Consider the following 14,795-nt stretch of genomic DNA (forward strand, 5'->3'; position numbering starts at 1 on the left):
CTAATTACATTAATAGTTTGCGTAACAAAAGTGTTAATGTAACCGATTGCATTGTATTCTGCCTCTCTCCTATAGAACACTGGCAGCGGGGCCAGAGTCGTTCGTCGCAAGAGAACAACCAGGATTCCCTGCCGCGGCGAACGACTCTGGGGGGACACGGATGTCCCCGCCGGCAGCCAGTATTGTATAGGAGAGAGACAAGGGGGAGGAGAGCGAGAGCAGAAGCCGGCGGCTTCATCTGTTACATTGCCGCCGGCTTAATTTGAATTCAATTAACTCACTTTTTACAATACATTTGGCCGCAGCGAAACGCCCAGTAAAAACACAATACAATCGGTTACATTAACACTTTTGTTACATGAACTATTAATGTAATTAGCGCCACCTGCCGGATGCGCCCGGCTAACGGAAAAGTACCAATTTAAGGCGCTTACACAAAAATGTAGAAATTAAGACATTTGTCTGGGTTTCCTCTGGGTAGTCCAGAACCATCCCACATGCCCACATCAGGCTGGTGAATAAACTGGCTCACCCCCAAATTGCTGCTAGACTGTGATGGTAGGAACATTGAATTGTGAGGTTTTTTAAAGGAAAGCTTGTGACGTGTTTTTTTCAATGTACTCTGCAAGGCGGGATCCACACTATATAGGCGCTTTTCTGAGCGATTTGTGATTGATTAGTGCTTTGCCTAAAACACCTCAGAATATGATGGTGCTTTCTAAATCAATAATCATAATTATAACAATAATAATAAAGTACTCAGAAAAAAGTATATATATATATATATATATATATATATATATATATATATATATATATATATATATATATATATATATATATAGGCATAATAATAACTGTGATTTTTATCTCAAATTTTTTTCTTTGAGATTTTGAGATCAAAAATCCTCCATGTAGCCCCCCAAACTGCAGATTATTATCACCCAGCACACACTAAATTGAAGCTGCCTATAGTTGAGGAGAAAAACAAGTGATTAAGTTATTATGCTGAAATGTAAAGCATACACTTTTTCCAAATTTTATTTTTGTGTTCAAGATTTGCTTTTCAGCCCCAAAACGTACATATTAAAATAGGCATTTTTTGCATGTACTGAAAAATGTCAACCAGAGCGTTTTGAGGGGCAAAAAAAAAATAGTAATTTTCAGGCATCTTCGTTATTTTATACTTTCCAATTTGATTTTTTATTAATTCCATAACGGTCTGTTACAGAAATACTTATCAACATATGACAAAAACAAATATTTATCAATATCAATTTTTATGACAAAAACACAGAATTGAAGTTAGAAAGTGACGCCACGAGGCTCAGCCGGGGACGCGCATTATATACATAGCGGTATATTACTACTAGTTTGTTTGATAAAGTATTGTAATATTATGAGATCAGCCGCCTCTCGCCGCTTTAGATTCAAACGCTAACGGACGGGCAGGCTGTCAGCAGCGAGCACAGGGGGGCGGCACAAGCGCGGCCGGACGCTGACGTCACAATAGACAAGCAGGACCAGCGGCCAGGGTGCGCGCGAAACGTGGTTGGGGCGCTTCCCGGAGCAAACCGATCAGCGCTGGTTTGAGCTGGCGCGTCGCTAAGGCAACCAGAGCAACGCTATAAAAGGCGCCGGCTGCCGGCTCTGCACTCATTCGTGTCAGCTTGCCGAGACTCTCAGCTCTCTGTGTTGCTCGCAGCGGTTTCTCTTTTTCCCTTTTGTGTTTGAGGATTTGGTTCCTCGATGGGTAGAGTTTTCGTAAATGCTTTTTAAGGTAAGTTCTCTGCTCTCTGTGATATTTCTGTAATGGATGTGATCTGATTCATTATATAGATGCTGCTAAGTTACGTTGTATATCTTGTATAAGGAAGGAGGTCTTTACTTAGATCTCACATTAGTACCGTCTATCCTTAGATGCCAGTTCCAGTATATTTAGCTGGATCTGGCTGATAAAACGTGGCCAGGCAGCGCTAGAGCGAGACACGTGGATTGGAGGCAGAGTGGGGGATGGGCTGCTTGAAATTTAGGAGTGTTCACATTTTAATTTGCCAATCTTACCACCTCCATGTAGTATGAGGACCAACAGATTTTGAATCCAATGAGTAGATGGTGCAGGTAAGATATTACATGGAAGTAATAAAATTGGCCAATTAAAAATTTGTACGTGTATGCACTTTTACTGTCTCCATTTATGGTGCTGTGGGCTACCCATATTACTATGATCCTGCTTCATGTGTATGGCATATGAGATCAGCTGATTGAGAATAGATATGAGATCAGTAGATTGTGTATATTGAACATGCTGTTCAGTTATATCCTGTGATGGACTTGTGCTAAGTGTGTCCATAGATGTGGTCTTACAAGCTTATATGGCCACTCTAGCAAGATTTAAATAGGTGATCCTTGTGAGGAGAGCATATGCCTAGGAGGAGGTTGGCTTGTCAGCTGCTGTATACCGCTGAGTAACAAGCATATAGGGAAAGTGCCTGTATCTGGAATTTGATACTAATTTGCTAGTTGAGCTGAAACTTAGTGGTTGTAAAATGTGCTTTATGTTACATCCCTGCTGGTAACCTTACATGAAGGACTGTTCCTCCCTTTGGGTTAATGGCTTTTTGCAGATCTGCACACGTGTCCTTTTTCAGTCCGGTTAGGCAAATTCAGTATTGTTGCAGCGAATTATGGTTTATACGTTTTTGTACTTGAGCGGTCTGTATAGTTCTACTTTCTGATTACTGGGGTTTATGGCTGTATTCAGCATGACTAGTAATTTTGAGATCCCATATGCTGGGAGCGTAATCTTGGGTCTGCGGAGGGCTGCATATCTTTAACCAATGGGACAGGCGTTGCAGCCGGCATTGCTGCTGATTGGGTGAGGTTTTTACTTGTATGCCACCTTCTTTGCCAGCTGCAGTGACACGCGGCTGGCTTCTTGGACCTGCCTAGTCATTCATCGATGGGCTGGGTGTGTATGACGCAGAAGCCCTAGTTAGGCTTTTTCCTCCCTGATTTCCTCATGACTAATGTAACTAGCTAGCAGAAGTGCCCGATGGATTCGGAGATTATAACTGGTCTTTCGTTGTTTCCTTGCAGAATACCGACAGCACAGCAGCAAAGAAAACTTCCTTTGAGGGAGTAGGGCTTGTCTTATACTTACCAGGCTTCTATTTCACCGGAGAGCCCCCTTGGGTGCAAAGCTGAGTTCCTCCTTGAAATAAACCCCATCTCTCACTTGTCCATGTAAGTACCTTGTTGGGGATGAAAGGCTGTTCACTTGATTTAGTTGCATGTTTAGGCCTTTTTGACTAAATGATTCTGTTTCATTTTTTTTTTTAGTTTGTTGCATTCTTTGTGTTGTGATATTCTGACCTTGAGACAATGAACGGCTTTAGCAACGAAGACTTTGACTTCAGCTTCCTTGAGGAAGGCTTCACTGCCCGGGATATCCTGGAGCAGAAAATCAATGAGGTGTCTCTCTCTGTAAGTACTTAGTCAAACCAATTTAGCCTTAATGACTTTAGTGCCTATCCTAGGAGGTTTCACCCTTTCCTACCTACCGACAAACCATAACACTCCAACCTTGCCACACACCCTTTCAAGGCACCTCATTGGGGATCAAATACTTGCACAGTCTGGGGTGGCTGTGCAGGAGGGAGGGTTAACAGTTGCTGTGGCCACACCCCTTTAACCGGTTAGATTGGGAGGGTGCATGGCAGCCTATGCTTTTAGGTCTGAGGCTGAGTTGCTAATGACACAGTGACCTGCCTCTATCAGAACCTAGTTCTAGCTCACTTGCAACTAGGCTAATGTTTTTCCTGTGGTTTTTGTATACTTGACCCAGTTTCAAGCATTAATAGCTGGGTAAGGGGCACACCTTCAGCTGCATGGTGCCCCTACCCACTCATCTATCTCCCTCCATTAATGCAGTGCTTGCTATGAGCTGCACAAAGCCACTCCCCACAAGTCCTGTGCGGTGTCCACTTCTTTCCCCTCCCACCAGACAGCAACATACATCCGCATCCCTGATGTCACATAGCATCAGGGGTGCTCATGTACACTGCCTGGTGGGGGTAGAGGACACTGCGCAGGACTTGTGGGGAGTGTCTTCTTGCAGCTCAGAGCAAGAGACCAGTGGCATACAATACACATGGGAGGGAGATTGGTGAGAGGATTTCTACTTTTGAAGAAGCCATATAAATGCAAGTAGAAGTACAGCAAAACTCCTTAATGCTTTAGTCTTGGCAATACAGTTGCAACCTTTGGGGCATCACTTGCTGGTTCCACTAGGTCTGACACGTGCAGAATTGGAGTACAGACTTCATATATCTGTTAATGCTTGTGCCAGGTCTTTGATTTCACCTGAAACTGAAGATATGGGGGGGGGGGGGGGGGGGGGGTGTAAAAATGGCACCCACAGCACCTGGATTACTCACTATTTCTTACTCTAGCGTGAAGGAGTTATTGGCTGAACGGGGGGGGGGGGGGGGGGCAGGAGGGGTTAATGGCTGCAAGATTGTATGCAGTGCAGCTGTATACTCCTAGACTTATACTAGAGTAATCAAAAAGATAAAAAAAAATCCATCTTAGGAGGGTCAAATATTTGGGGAGACTTGTGCAGAGTTGACTTTTATTAAATCCGTGTATATGCAGTAGCTGGTCATGGGGTATCCATAATCCATTTAGAGTTTGGGAGTGGTAGTAAAATGATAAAACCAGCTTTAGATAATGTAACATCCTGTTTTTTAAATTGCGCTTTTTTTTTTTTTTTTTCATTCTCAGGATGATAAAGATGCCTTTTATGTCGCTGATCTTGGCGATATTGTCAAGAAACATGTCCGGTGGTACAAAGCACTCCCACGCGTGACTCCATTTTATGCTGTTAAATGTAATGACAGCAAGGCCATTGTGAAGACTCTTGCCACCCTGGGGGCGGGGTTTGACTGTGCCAGCAAGGTATGCATATCAATGGCTGATACATTATTTATATATCAGTTTTTGCTTTCTGTGAGGATGCTTACGTTTCATCTCTGCTCTCCCCAGACTGAGATTCAGCTTGTTCAGAGCATTGGTGTGAAACCAGACAGGATAATCTATGCAAATCCATGCAAGCAAGTCTCTCAAATCAAATATGCTGCCAGCAGTGGTGTTGAGAAAATGACCTTTGACAGCGAGGTGGAACTGATGAAAGTGGCCAGGAACCACCCCAATGCCAAGTAAGTTACTTATTCTTCCCCATTAATCTATCTAAATCGCAACACTAATATCAACTAAAAAAAACTTTGCCAATCCACTTTCAAGCTGTGGTTACAATTAACATTTGCCTCAATCCAGAAATGGCAACCTGTTGACAAGATTTGTCCAGGCACCTGTTGGCACAACATTTTAAACTGCTCAGGTGTGTGGCTTTCATGTTAGATGTTTGTACAGTTCCCAACATACAAATAACGAGGCAGTTTTTCTGCCTGGAAGGGTTCAACATTGGGGTATGCAAGTGACAATTTCTCTCCAGTGGAGACCTAGTCAGAAGATATGCCCACACTGCAGAGGAGCAGAGGCTCCAGCACAGCGATGCGCAAGCATTTCCATTGATCCATGATCAGATTTTTATTAAGCACCAACATATTACGCTGCATATGGGCATAAATGTGTGTAAAGTGATATTGGTCTAAAGCCTGGTACACACAATTATAATTGGTCAATCTGACCACTTTTTACCTCCATGTGCTAGGAGGATCAACAAATATTGGATACCATGAGTATATTGTGTAGGTAAAACATCATGCTATGTGGGGGGTGGTAACATTTAGACCGTAATTGGCCAATAATTAGACACTGAAATGGGCTTAAAGAAACACTGAAGAGAAGAAAAAATCATGATGAATTGGTTGTGTAGTAGGGATAATTACTAGAACATTAGTAGCAAAGAAAATGTTCTTATTTTTTACTTTCAGGGTTTTTTCAGTTTTGAACTGTCTACAAAAAACATGGTGCCAGACACTAGAGAGAAGCTTCAGAAGACAGCTCTCTGTAATTTTGACAGTTGTGCAGCTCTGACTCTTGTGCATAGATAACTGGAGTTTCTTAAACCTTCCTGTACTGGAAACCATATTAGATTGTCTCTGCTCCTAATGGTTTATTTCTTAGCTGTACTACACATACAAATCATATCACAAGTTTATTTTTGCTTCAGTGTCTCTAACACTGCAGCCCTTGACAATTGGCAACTGTTTGTGTCCCCATTCTTCATTGCCATTGGTGAATTTATATATTTATAATTGGCTAATCTAGCAAGCGTGCCTTCTAACTGAAACCAGATCGAATCAGTTAGCCTGTTTCCTGTCTTTGTGCATAGTTTACATTCATCTGCAATGATTGCTGTCATTCCTTCTCTAGAGCTGACTGAATGTCTTTGTCTTCCAGACTTGTCCTGCGTATAGCCACAGATGACTCCAAGGCAGTGTGCCGCCTTAGCGTGAAGTTTGGCGCCACTCTTAAAACAAGCAGGCTGCTCCTTGAGCGTGCCAAGGAACTGAATGTTGAGATCATTGGCGTAAGGTAGGATATACAATCTATCAAGGCATCTATAATGAAGTTGATACTCCATGAATGGGCACTTCCTGGGTGTAACATTGACTCTGCAGATACAGTACTTGTACATCTTTCAGATACTGAGAGCAGTAAGAGTTTGAACTAAACCATATAAGTACCCTTAAAGAGACTCTGAAGCAAGAATAAATCTCGCTTCAGAGCTCATAAATAGCAGGGGCACGTGTGCCCCTGCTAAAACGCCGCTATCCCGCGGCTAAACGGGGGTCCCTTCACCCCAACCCACCCCCCGCAAAAGTGTGTCGTAGAAAGGTCGCAGAATTTCCCTTCCTGGAGGCAGGGCTAACGGCTGCAGCCCTGCCTCCAGTCGCGTCTGTCAGCGGCGCATCGCCGCCTCTCCCCCGCCCCTCTCAGTGAAGGAAGACTGAGAGGGGCGGGGGAGAGGCAGAGATACGCGCTGACAGACGCGTGTGGGGCAGGGCTGCGGCGGTTAGCCCTGCCCCAACCAGGAAGCGCTCCCCGGGTGTATCGAGGGGGATTTGGGGGTGAAGGGACCCCCGTTAAGCCGCGCTATAGCAGCGTTTATGAGGTCTGAAGCGAGATTTATTCTCGCTTCAGACTCTCTTTAACTGTAGTCAAACTTAATTTGGCTTCAGGGCTATTTATTTCTGCTGCTGGGAAAGCGTGCCTTCCCCAGCCTGGCAGGCTATGCAGAACAGGCATCAGTCCTATTTACCTGTCAGATGCTGGAGTGGCTTCTCTTCCACTCTTAGCAATACTTATATCCTCCTCTGACTTATAAGCTCTGAGGATGGTGTCAGCAGTGCAGCGCCACCTGATGGTGGAAGTGAAGCCAGTTCAGCCCCAGCAACAGGCAACTATAAAAACTGCTCCCTGTGCCATACTGCAGGACCTCAGTAGGCAGAACTGCTAAGTTTAAAAGGAGTGCAGCATCTTCAAACAAAATATTGTAAGATGTAGGGCTGCACGATTTTATTTTTTTTCTTCACATTTTCTTCAAAATCGAGCTTTAGCACTAAATTCACAATGCCCCCAGTATAGTTTAGCCAAGTAAGCGCCTCCAGTATAGTTGCCCCAGTATAAGCTCCTGCTATAAATAAAGAGCATTTTGATGACAATTGAGGCGGACTGTGTACGAGAACTTGTTAATCTGGCCACAGAGCTTCCAGCAGGGTAATAAAGTGCAGAGTATCATAAATAACAGTGAGAGAAGGCTGAGGAATGGGAGAAGGGCAATGAGGGGTAGGAGTGGGTGATCTATTACCTTCAGACCGTCACCCGCAGCATCGAGACAGAACACCAGTGCTGCGGCATTAAGGAAGTGTAAGGAGAGGGACTGAACCATCACTGCTTCTATAAGCAAGTGTGCAGAGGGAGACATCTGTGTGCGGGGCTCAGGGGTGCCAGGACAGGAAAGAGTTCGGAGCCCCTCCTAATAGTCTAACCTTACAGCGCTGCCTTTCCTCCTGGCTAGCTCTCGTCACTTTCAGCAGCTGCTGTTAACGCGCTGGCTCTGCCTCTTTCCCTCCCGGCAGTTCCTGGGGCCAGCTGATGTAAATATAATCATGCATCACTGCGCCCCCCCCCCCCCATGTTGTTGGAAGGGGGAGGCGTGGCAGAAGCTAGGACTAGCAGTGAATATTTACAATTGTTAATGAGCCAGGCAGCGAGGGGCGAGTCCAGTCCAGAGCAGCACCACCAACCACTCTGTACCACCCTCTGTACAGCTCCGCCTACCGCCTCCGTCAAACCAACTCTATCTAGCTATTGGTGGCGCTGTGTGCTGCTCTGGACTGGACTCGCCCTCCCCCTGCTGCCCGGCTCATTAACAATCATAGATATTCACTGCTAGTTGCAGCTTCTGCCAATCAGTGGCTCCCAAAACCGAAGCTACTGACAATCCTGAAATCGGCTGCACGTGAATCGCGGTTTCGGTTTAAAACCGCAAAACCGTGCAGCCCTAGTAAGATGTTAAAGATGAACTTCATGGAGCTAAATGAAGTTCCCTCAGAGGTAAACGGCTCAGACACTACCTCACCTGTGAATGTTTGTGGTTTCCTGCAAAACTTGTACAGTTGATGGGTCTTGAGGACAGGGTTGGAACTCTGTCATAGAGTATGATTGGCTCAGAGCTGGTCCTCTGTCAGTCCAACTGTGCAGGGATTAATGGTGAATTCTTTCACAATTTGGATTAAACTATCCAGTTACATGGTGGTTTTAATGTGATATGTAATATCCAACCTACTTCAGTGCATCAGATTAGAATCTTGCAGTGTCAGACTAGAGTAGCATTCTGATGTCATAGCTGACTGCAGTAGCAACTAGATGTCAAAGTATTAAAGCCATAACCTGTTCTTGGGTCATTACCCAAGGCTTGAGTTTTGTTTTTTTTGTATGTTTCACGGTTGTTGCTTTTCATTTATACATGACTTATCTTCTGCCCCCTATAGCTTCCATGTTGGCAGTGGCTGTACTGACCCACAGACCTTTGTACAGGCTGTATCTGATGCTCGCTGTGTCTTTGATATGGGAGCAGAATTTGGGTTCAACATGAATCTACTGGATATTGGTGGTGGCTTCCCTGGATCAGAGGATGTCAAGCTGAAATTTGAAGAGGTAAAAACATTTGCTTGGAACACAAGATCCTAGACTTTGTATGTCCAGAGTACATGTCAGTGACTTAACTCTTTTTGTAGTTATAAAATTGTATTCTTTCAAACAGTATAGCAAAGACTGCAGCATCTAGATGCATTGCTGTTTCTACACTGCTAGTACAACCTCCCCCCACTGTACATAGTTATAGCAAGGTCTCAGCATAATGACCAACCACTATTAGGTGACATCCTGCCATTTTAGATGAAATAAAGTTACACAAGTTGCCTCTTGCAGACAGCTATCCTGGTTGCTTTGATCCTGTTTGACATAAGCTTGGAAACGAACCAATCCTTGGTCTGCAAGTATGCAGTGTGAAAATGGACCAATGATGCCACAACCAAGGTGGAAGTCCATTGGTTCATAGTATAATCCTGCTTCAACCTAGAATTTTCTCATTGACCATCCCTATTGATCTGATGCAGAGCTTAAAGAGTAACTTCAGCCTAAACAAACATAAGTTACATTAGTTATGACCTATTTTAATTAACATATCCCTTACCCACCCTGCTTTAAAAACAGGCAAATGTTTGATTTCCTGAGGGCAGCCATCTTTTTGCTTGCTAGGCAATGTGAATAACCTAGGAAATCCCATCATGCTTTGCACAGCATCAGGGAAAAAAGCCCAGGCAGTTTTCTTTGATAGGTGGAGCTTAGCTAAAAATGATTTGGTAAGAAAAACAAAGTTCTGATGCTGTTAACACCAAGCCTTTTCAGTTCTGCTGAGTAGATTTTTAGTCCGGAGGTTCACTTAAAGTGCATCTCTGAATTGGCATATCACTAGAAATGCCAGATTACCCAGTAGTCTTCAATGACAGAGATTTGTAGTGCTATTCTGTTCCAGTGTTGGAAGTGCATGCAATGATGGTACTAGCTGTATACTGGAAGCTCAGCTGACAGTTTGTTTTCCTCTCTAGGTGACATCTGTGATAAACCCGGCCCTGGATAAGTATTTCCCTGCTGACTCCGGAGTGACAATTATCGCAGAGCCTGGAAGATACTATGTTGCATCAGCCTTCACACTGGCTGTGAACATTATTGCCAAGAAGGTTATGCTGACTGAGCAGAGTGGCTCTGATGGTACGTAACACAGAATAAATGTATTGATTAGATTCAGAGCCCATTGGTCTGTCTCAGAGCTAGTCCAATGTATCTAAATATTTTTATTTCCCCACAGATGAAGATGATCCTGCCAATGACAAAACCCTCATGTACTATGTAAATGATGGTGTCTATGGCTCCTTCAACTGCATCTTGTATGACCATGCACATGTCAAGCCCATCCTTCAGAAGGTATGTGTCCACATTACTGAGACTTGCATAGCACATGCATGTGGCATATCCAGTGTAAAGGTATTCCATGAATATGAGCCAGACCTTGATCCATGTCTGTATCGGAGCTGCTCAGATCAGCCTGATACCCAGTTACTAGATGTGACATCCATAAGTATATAAGACCAGACTTATATTAAAGGGGAGCTGGATATATCTGCTTATATGCACTAAAGGAGCAGGTCTGGCTATATACATTAAAGGGAGGGGGAGGAATCTGCCTATATACACTAAGGGGTGGGGGATGGAGAGATCTGGCAATATACACTAAAGTGTGTGTGTGTGTGTTCTTAGATGTGTCCTTTAACCACTTAAGGACCAGGGCTTTCTGCAGTGATCGTTGCTGCGCAGCAGCGCCATGTGATGTAAACAGCGGGGATTTCTTCCCCGCCTGTTTAGTTCGCTGGCGAGCTGCGATCGGCGGCTCTCCGGCTGTTCACGGAGGCAGCCTCCATGAACTGGCATGGAAAGGCCGCTCGATCGGCCGTTTCCATGCTATACCACTAACGCCCCGCTGACGCCTATCGGCGCTAGGCGGTCGTTAAGTGGTTAAGCAGTTGGCACAAATTTGTCTAACCCTACATATTGCGGCAGGTCAGGATCAGTGTTCCATACGGGTAACTTGGTGTACTGCCGAATTGGCTTAACCAGCTATTGTGGAGGGCAGGGGTAGACCATGCTCACTTGGTGTGTTCTAAATGTATTAGAAACCTTTCAATGTGTTTGCTGTACAGAGGATGGTCTAAATCTTGCTATTTCTATTTCAGAAGCCCAAACCAGATGAGCGTTTCTACTCGAGCAGCATTTGGGGGCCCACTTGCGATGGGCTGGATCGCATTGTAGAAAGACACGAATTACCAGAGCTGCAGGTTGGAGACTGGATGCTGTTTGAAAACATGGGCGCTTACACCGTGGCTGCATCTTCAACATTCAATGGATTCCAGCGACCAACTCTCTACTATGTGATGTCAAGGCCATACTGGTAAGGCGGGAACCTATATAAACACTCAATTCAGAAAACTGAGTGGGGGTTTGTAGCTTGCGTGTCATATATTATATAGGTTCTGTGTGTTTTACATAGAGAACATTCCAAAGCTGAAACCACATCAACATTCCTTATTGATGACTGGCTTCAGGCGATCTAGTCCTATAAATTATGACTTCAGTTGCTTGAAACTTTAAAGCCACAGCATTTAGGGAAGGCTCTAACCTAATGTGTCATCCTTTGACATGCGGTGTTGCCCAGAAGCAATACTATGTTGCATCTGAACTGCACCCAGATGTGGCTCTGTATAGTGGGCTTTCTCTTGTCTAGCTGGTCATCCAGGGGCCTCCCTCTTGGGTAAGTATGTTTCCAGCTTAGGTTCTCTTCAAAGTACACCAGAGACCTAATAAAAATTTAACCTACCTGGGGCTTCCTCCAGCCCCATTTGCATGGATTGCTCCCACACCCCCAGCCTCTGCTGCCTGCAGGTCCCATTAGTTCTGTCAGTCATGGCCAGTCTGCGCAAGAGTAAGTGCGCTCTCAGCATATGGTTTCCTTTAACCTGAAGTGTGGTGGGTATGAAAGCTGCTGTGGTTTTTGCAAACCATATTAGTTGCCTGGCTGTCCTGTTGCTCCTATGCCTCTATACTTGACGCTGAACAAGCGTGCAGATCAGATGAGAAACAGGAGGTGGTGGCAGTAGAAGGGGATATTGATGTCTACAATTCCATGATTCATAGAATGTCCTAACTGTACACTGTTCTGTAGACCTAAAACTGATCCTTTCTCTCTGCCTCTAGGCAACTGATGCATACCATCCAAGAACATGGCATTGTTCCTGAGGTGTCAGAGCTGAATTCTCTTCACGTTTCTTGTGCCTGGGAAAGTGGACTGGAGCTCTCCTCCTCTGCTTGCAATTCTGCAAGCGTCAATGTTTAAGGGTTTTTAATATATCTATTTTGTTTTATTTATGTTGTAGCTTATTAGATTTTACTGTACTGTTTAGACTTCAGTTTTGGGACCATTTTTTTTTTTATTTAAATGTTTTCTTGGCGCATACAGCATTAATGCAACAAAATGGATGACTGTGAGATGGGGAGGTCACGTATCTGTTCCTATGGAAACTTCAAAAAACTTTTTATTCCTTTTTTCAGTTGTATTATAAAGATGTACAGCTGCCCCTCAAGCATTTGTAGCTTGTGTACTGGCAGAAAGGTCATCTGATCCGTTTTTACAAATAAAGTCTGGGTAAAACCAAACCAATGTGTCTCTCAAAATGTCTTTCGAAATGGAGTATTTGCATGGAACCGTGGATAGAATGGATGACGTGACAGGTAAATGCGTGTCTGTTACAATGACAGTATTTCCACCCATTCCTGTTTGGGATCATCCATGCCTGGTGTGGCTACGGAGTTAGGGCCCCATTTCCACTACACGAAGATTGTATGCAGAAAAACTTGAGTCCAATGAATGCCTATGGGTCTGTTTCCACTAACGCGATATTTCTGATGCAGATTTTCCCATAGGCATTCATTGGGGTCAGTTTTTCTGCATCCAATCTGCGTGTAGTGGAAACAGGCCCTCAATTGGAATTGTTGGAGTCTGTCCTGCACATGCAAGTCTGGATAGTGTAATGGTTAAAGGACATACAAGGCAAAGTAAACTACCTTTACTTGGGGCTTCTTCCAGCCCCTAGTGGTCACTCTGTCCCCTGCCACAGCTCTGGTCTTACTGTTGGGCTCTGAAGTAGCATCTCCTGTGTGCATGTGCACCCACACTGACCTGTCACTGAGGGCATACTGTGCCCATGCATGCGCAGATGATGCCAACTTCCCAGGGGTTGGGCGATACTTCTGAACCTGACAGTGTGAGGGACAGTGACCACTATGGCAGGAAGAAGCTCCAGGTAAGTAAAGGTGCCTGGCTTTGTGATTCCAATAGAACGAGGATCCAGCACAATTGCCCCAAAGACGCTGCATGCAGCATATTTGGATTGATCGAAATAACAAGCGCTGTATTCAGAGATAAATTAGCAGTGCTCTGCTAATGGCTGGCATCTGCAAAGCACTGAAAGTGCCAAGTGTGAACCAGCCCTAACACAGGTTTTCCCGGTGTTGCAGTAGGAGGCTGGCGTCCTACATTTACAGCTGACATGAGCACATGACTTCTAAAGCTCTAATTTTAGCCTTTCATAGCTCTTCATTTGCAATCCTAAGTGACCATTTCCTGTTAGACACTAAGGGCCTGTACACACTGCTGTGCTTTTAAAATCGCATGCGGTTTTAATCACAAGGTCTTTTAAAAAATCAAAGACCTGTATGCACTGATGCAATTTTTTTCTATTTTCATAAAGGCTTTGCAATTTCAAAATCGCATATGATTTTATACAGCAGTGTGTACAGGCCCTAAGAGGAACTGGTGACAGAGTAGACAAACTAGAAATGGTCACTGAGGAGTTCACAATTGCTCTGTGCACAGACTATCTCCTACTAGTCCATGCCTCCATCACATCATGGCTGGACTGTTGTAATGCCCCCTGTAAGGACTTCTAGAAAAGACTATCTTTGGCCACCCATAAAATGCAACTCCATGGCTTACTAACGTCCAAATCTCTACAAAATCAGGCCCTAAATACCTGAAGGCTCTAGGTATGTAACCTACCCTCCTAGTGATGTCTGTCATGGGGAGGAGACATGCCAGTGACCTCTGATAAAATTTAATAGAAGGTGGTGGTTTTTTTTTTTTTTTTTTGGGGGGGGGGGGGGGGGGGGTTTACAATAAGCAAACTTATTATAAACCCCCACCACCACCACAAACAGGCCATTTTTCACAAAAAGGGCCACTGCAGCTTTAAGGCGTTGTTGCAGGGACGCACACTCCCACAGCCAGTCAGGGTGATTGTCATAGGCTTCAGCCTATGACAGCTGATCACTTTTGTGCCACCCAGGGGGACAACTGCGTCATACGGCTGTCCCCCCCTGTACAGCGCTGCCATAGATTGCAGCACTTTACCCCTGTCTGCTGGCGATCTTGCCGTCTAACAGTCTACTAGTGGCGATCGCTGCTGGGAGACTGATGGTGGGGCGGAGCTCCGTCCATGCAGAGATGTGCGCCATCTCCTGCAAATCCTCACCCAGAACTTGATGTCCTGGGGCTGCTGCCTTGATCATGCCCATTGGTGTTAGGCCTGGGCAGGTGCTATGGGTGCATTGCACCCAGGCGCCTGTCTGACAACCCCCTCTGGCGTCCGACG

General features: G+C 44.8%; 1 protein-coding gene across 1 annotated transcript; it reads left to right on the plus strand.

Annotated features, from left to right (window-relative positions):
* The first annotated feature begins 1,576 nt into the window (after positions 1 to 1,576).
* Positions 1,577 to 12,801, plus strand: ODC1 (ornithine decarboxylase 1). The gene is made up of 11 exons (XM_068280303.1): positions 1,577 to 1,780; positions 3,100 to 3,246; positions 3,343 to 3,486; positions 4,786 to 4,959; positions 5,047 to 5,219; positions 6,427 to 6,561; positions 9,024 to 9,189; positions 10,143 to 10,305; positions 10,403 to 10,518; positions 11,325 to 11,539; positions 12,343 to 12,801. The coding sequence occupies exons 3-11, from the start codon at positions 3,385 to 3,387 to the stop codon at positions 12,479 to 12,481; spliced, it is 1,383 nt and encodes a 460-aa protein (XP_068136404.1). The 5' UTR covers positions 1,577 to 1,780; positions 3,100 to 3,246; positions 3,343 to 3,384; the 3' UTR covers positions 12,482 to 12,801.
* The last annotated feature ends 1,994 nt before the right edge of the window (positions 12,802 to 14,795 follow it).

Source organism: Hyperolius riggenbachi, chromosome 4 (genome assembly GCF_040937935.1).
Source record: "Hyperolius riggenbachi isolate aHypRig1 chromosome 4, aHypRig1.pri, whole genome shotgun sequence".
NCBI lineage: Eukaryota > Metazoa > Chordata > Amphibia > Anura > Hyperoliidae > Hyperolius > Hyperolius riggenbachi.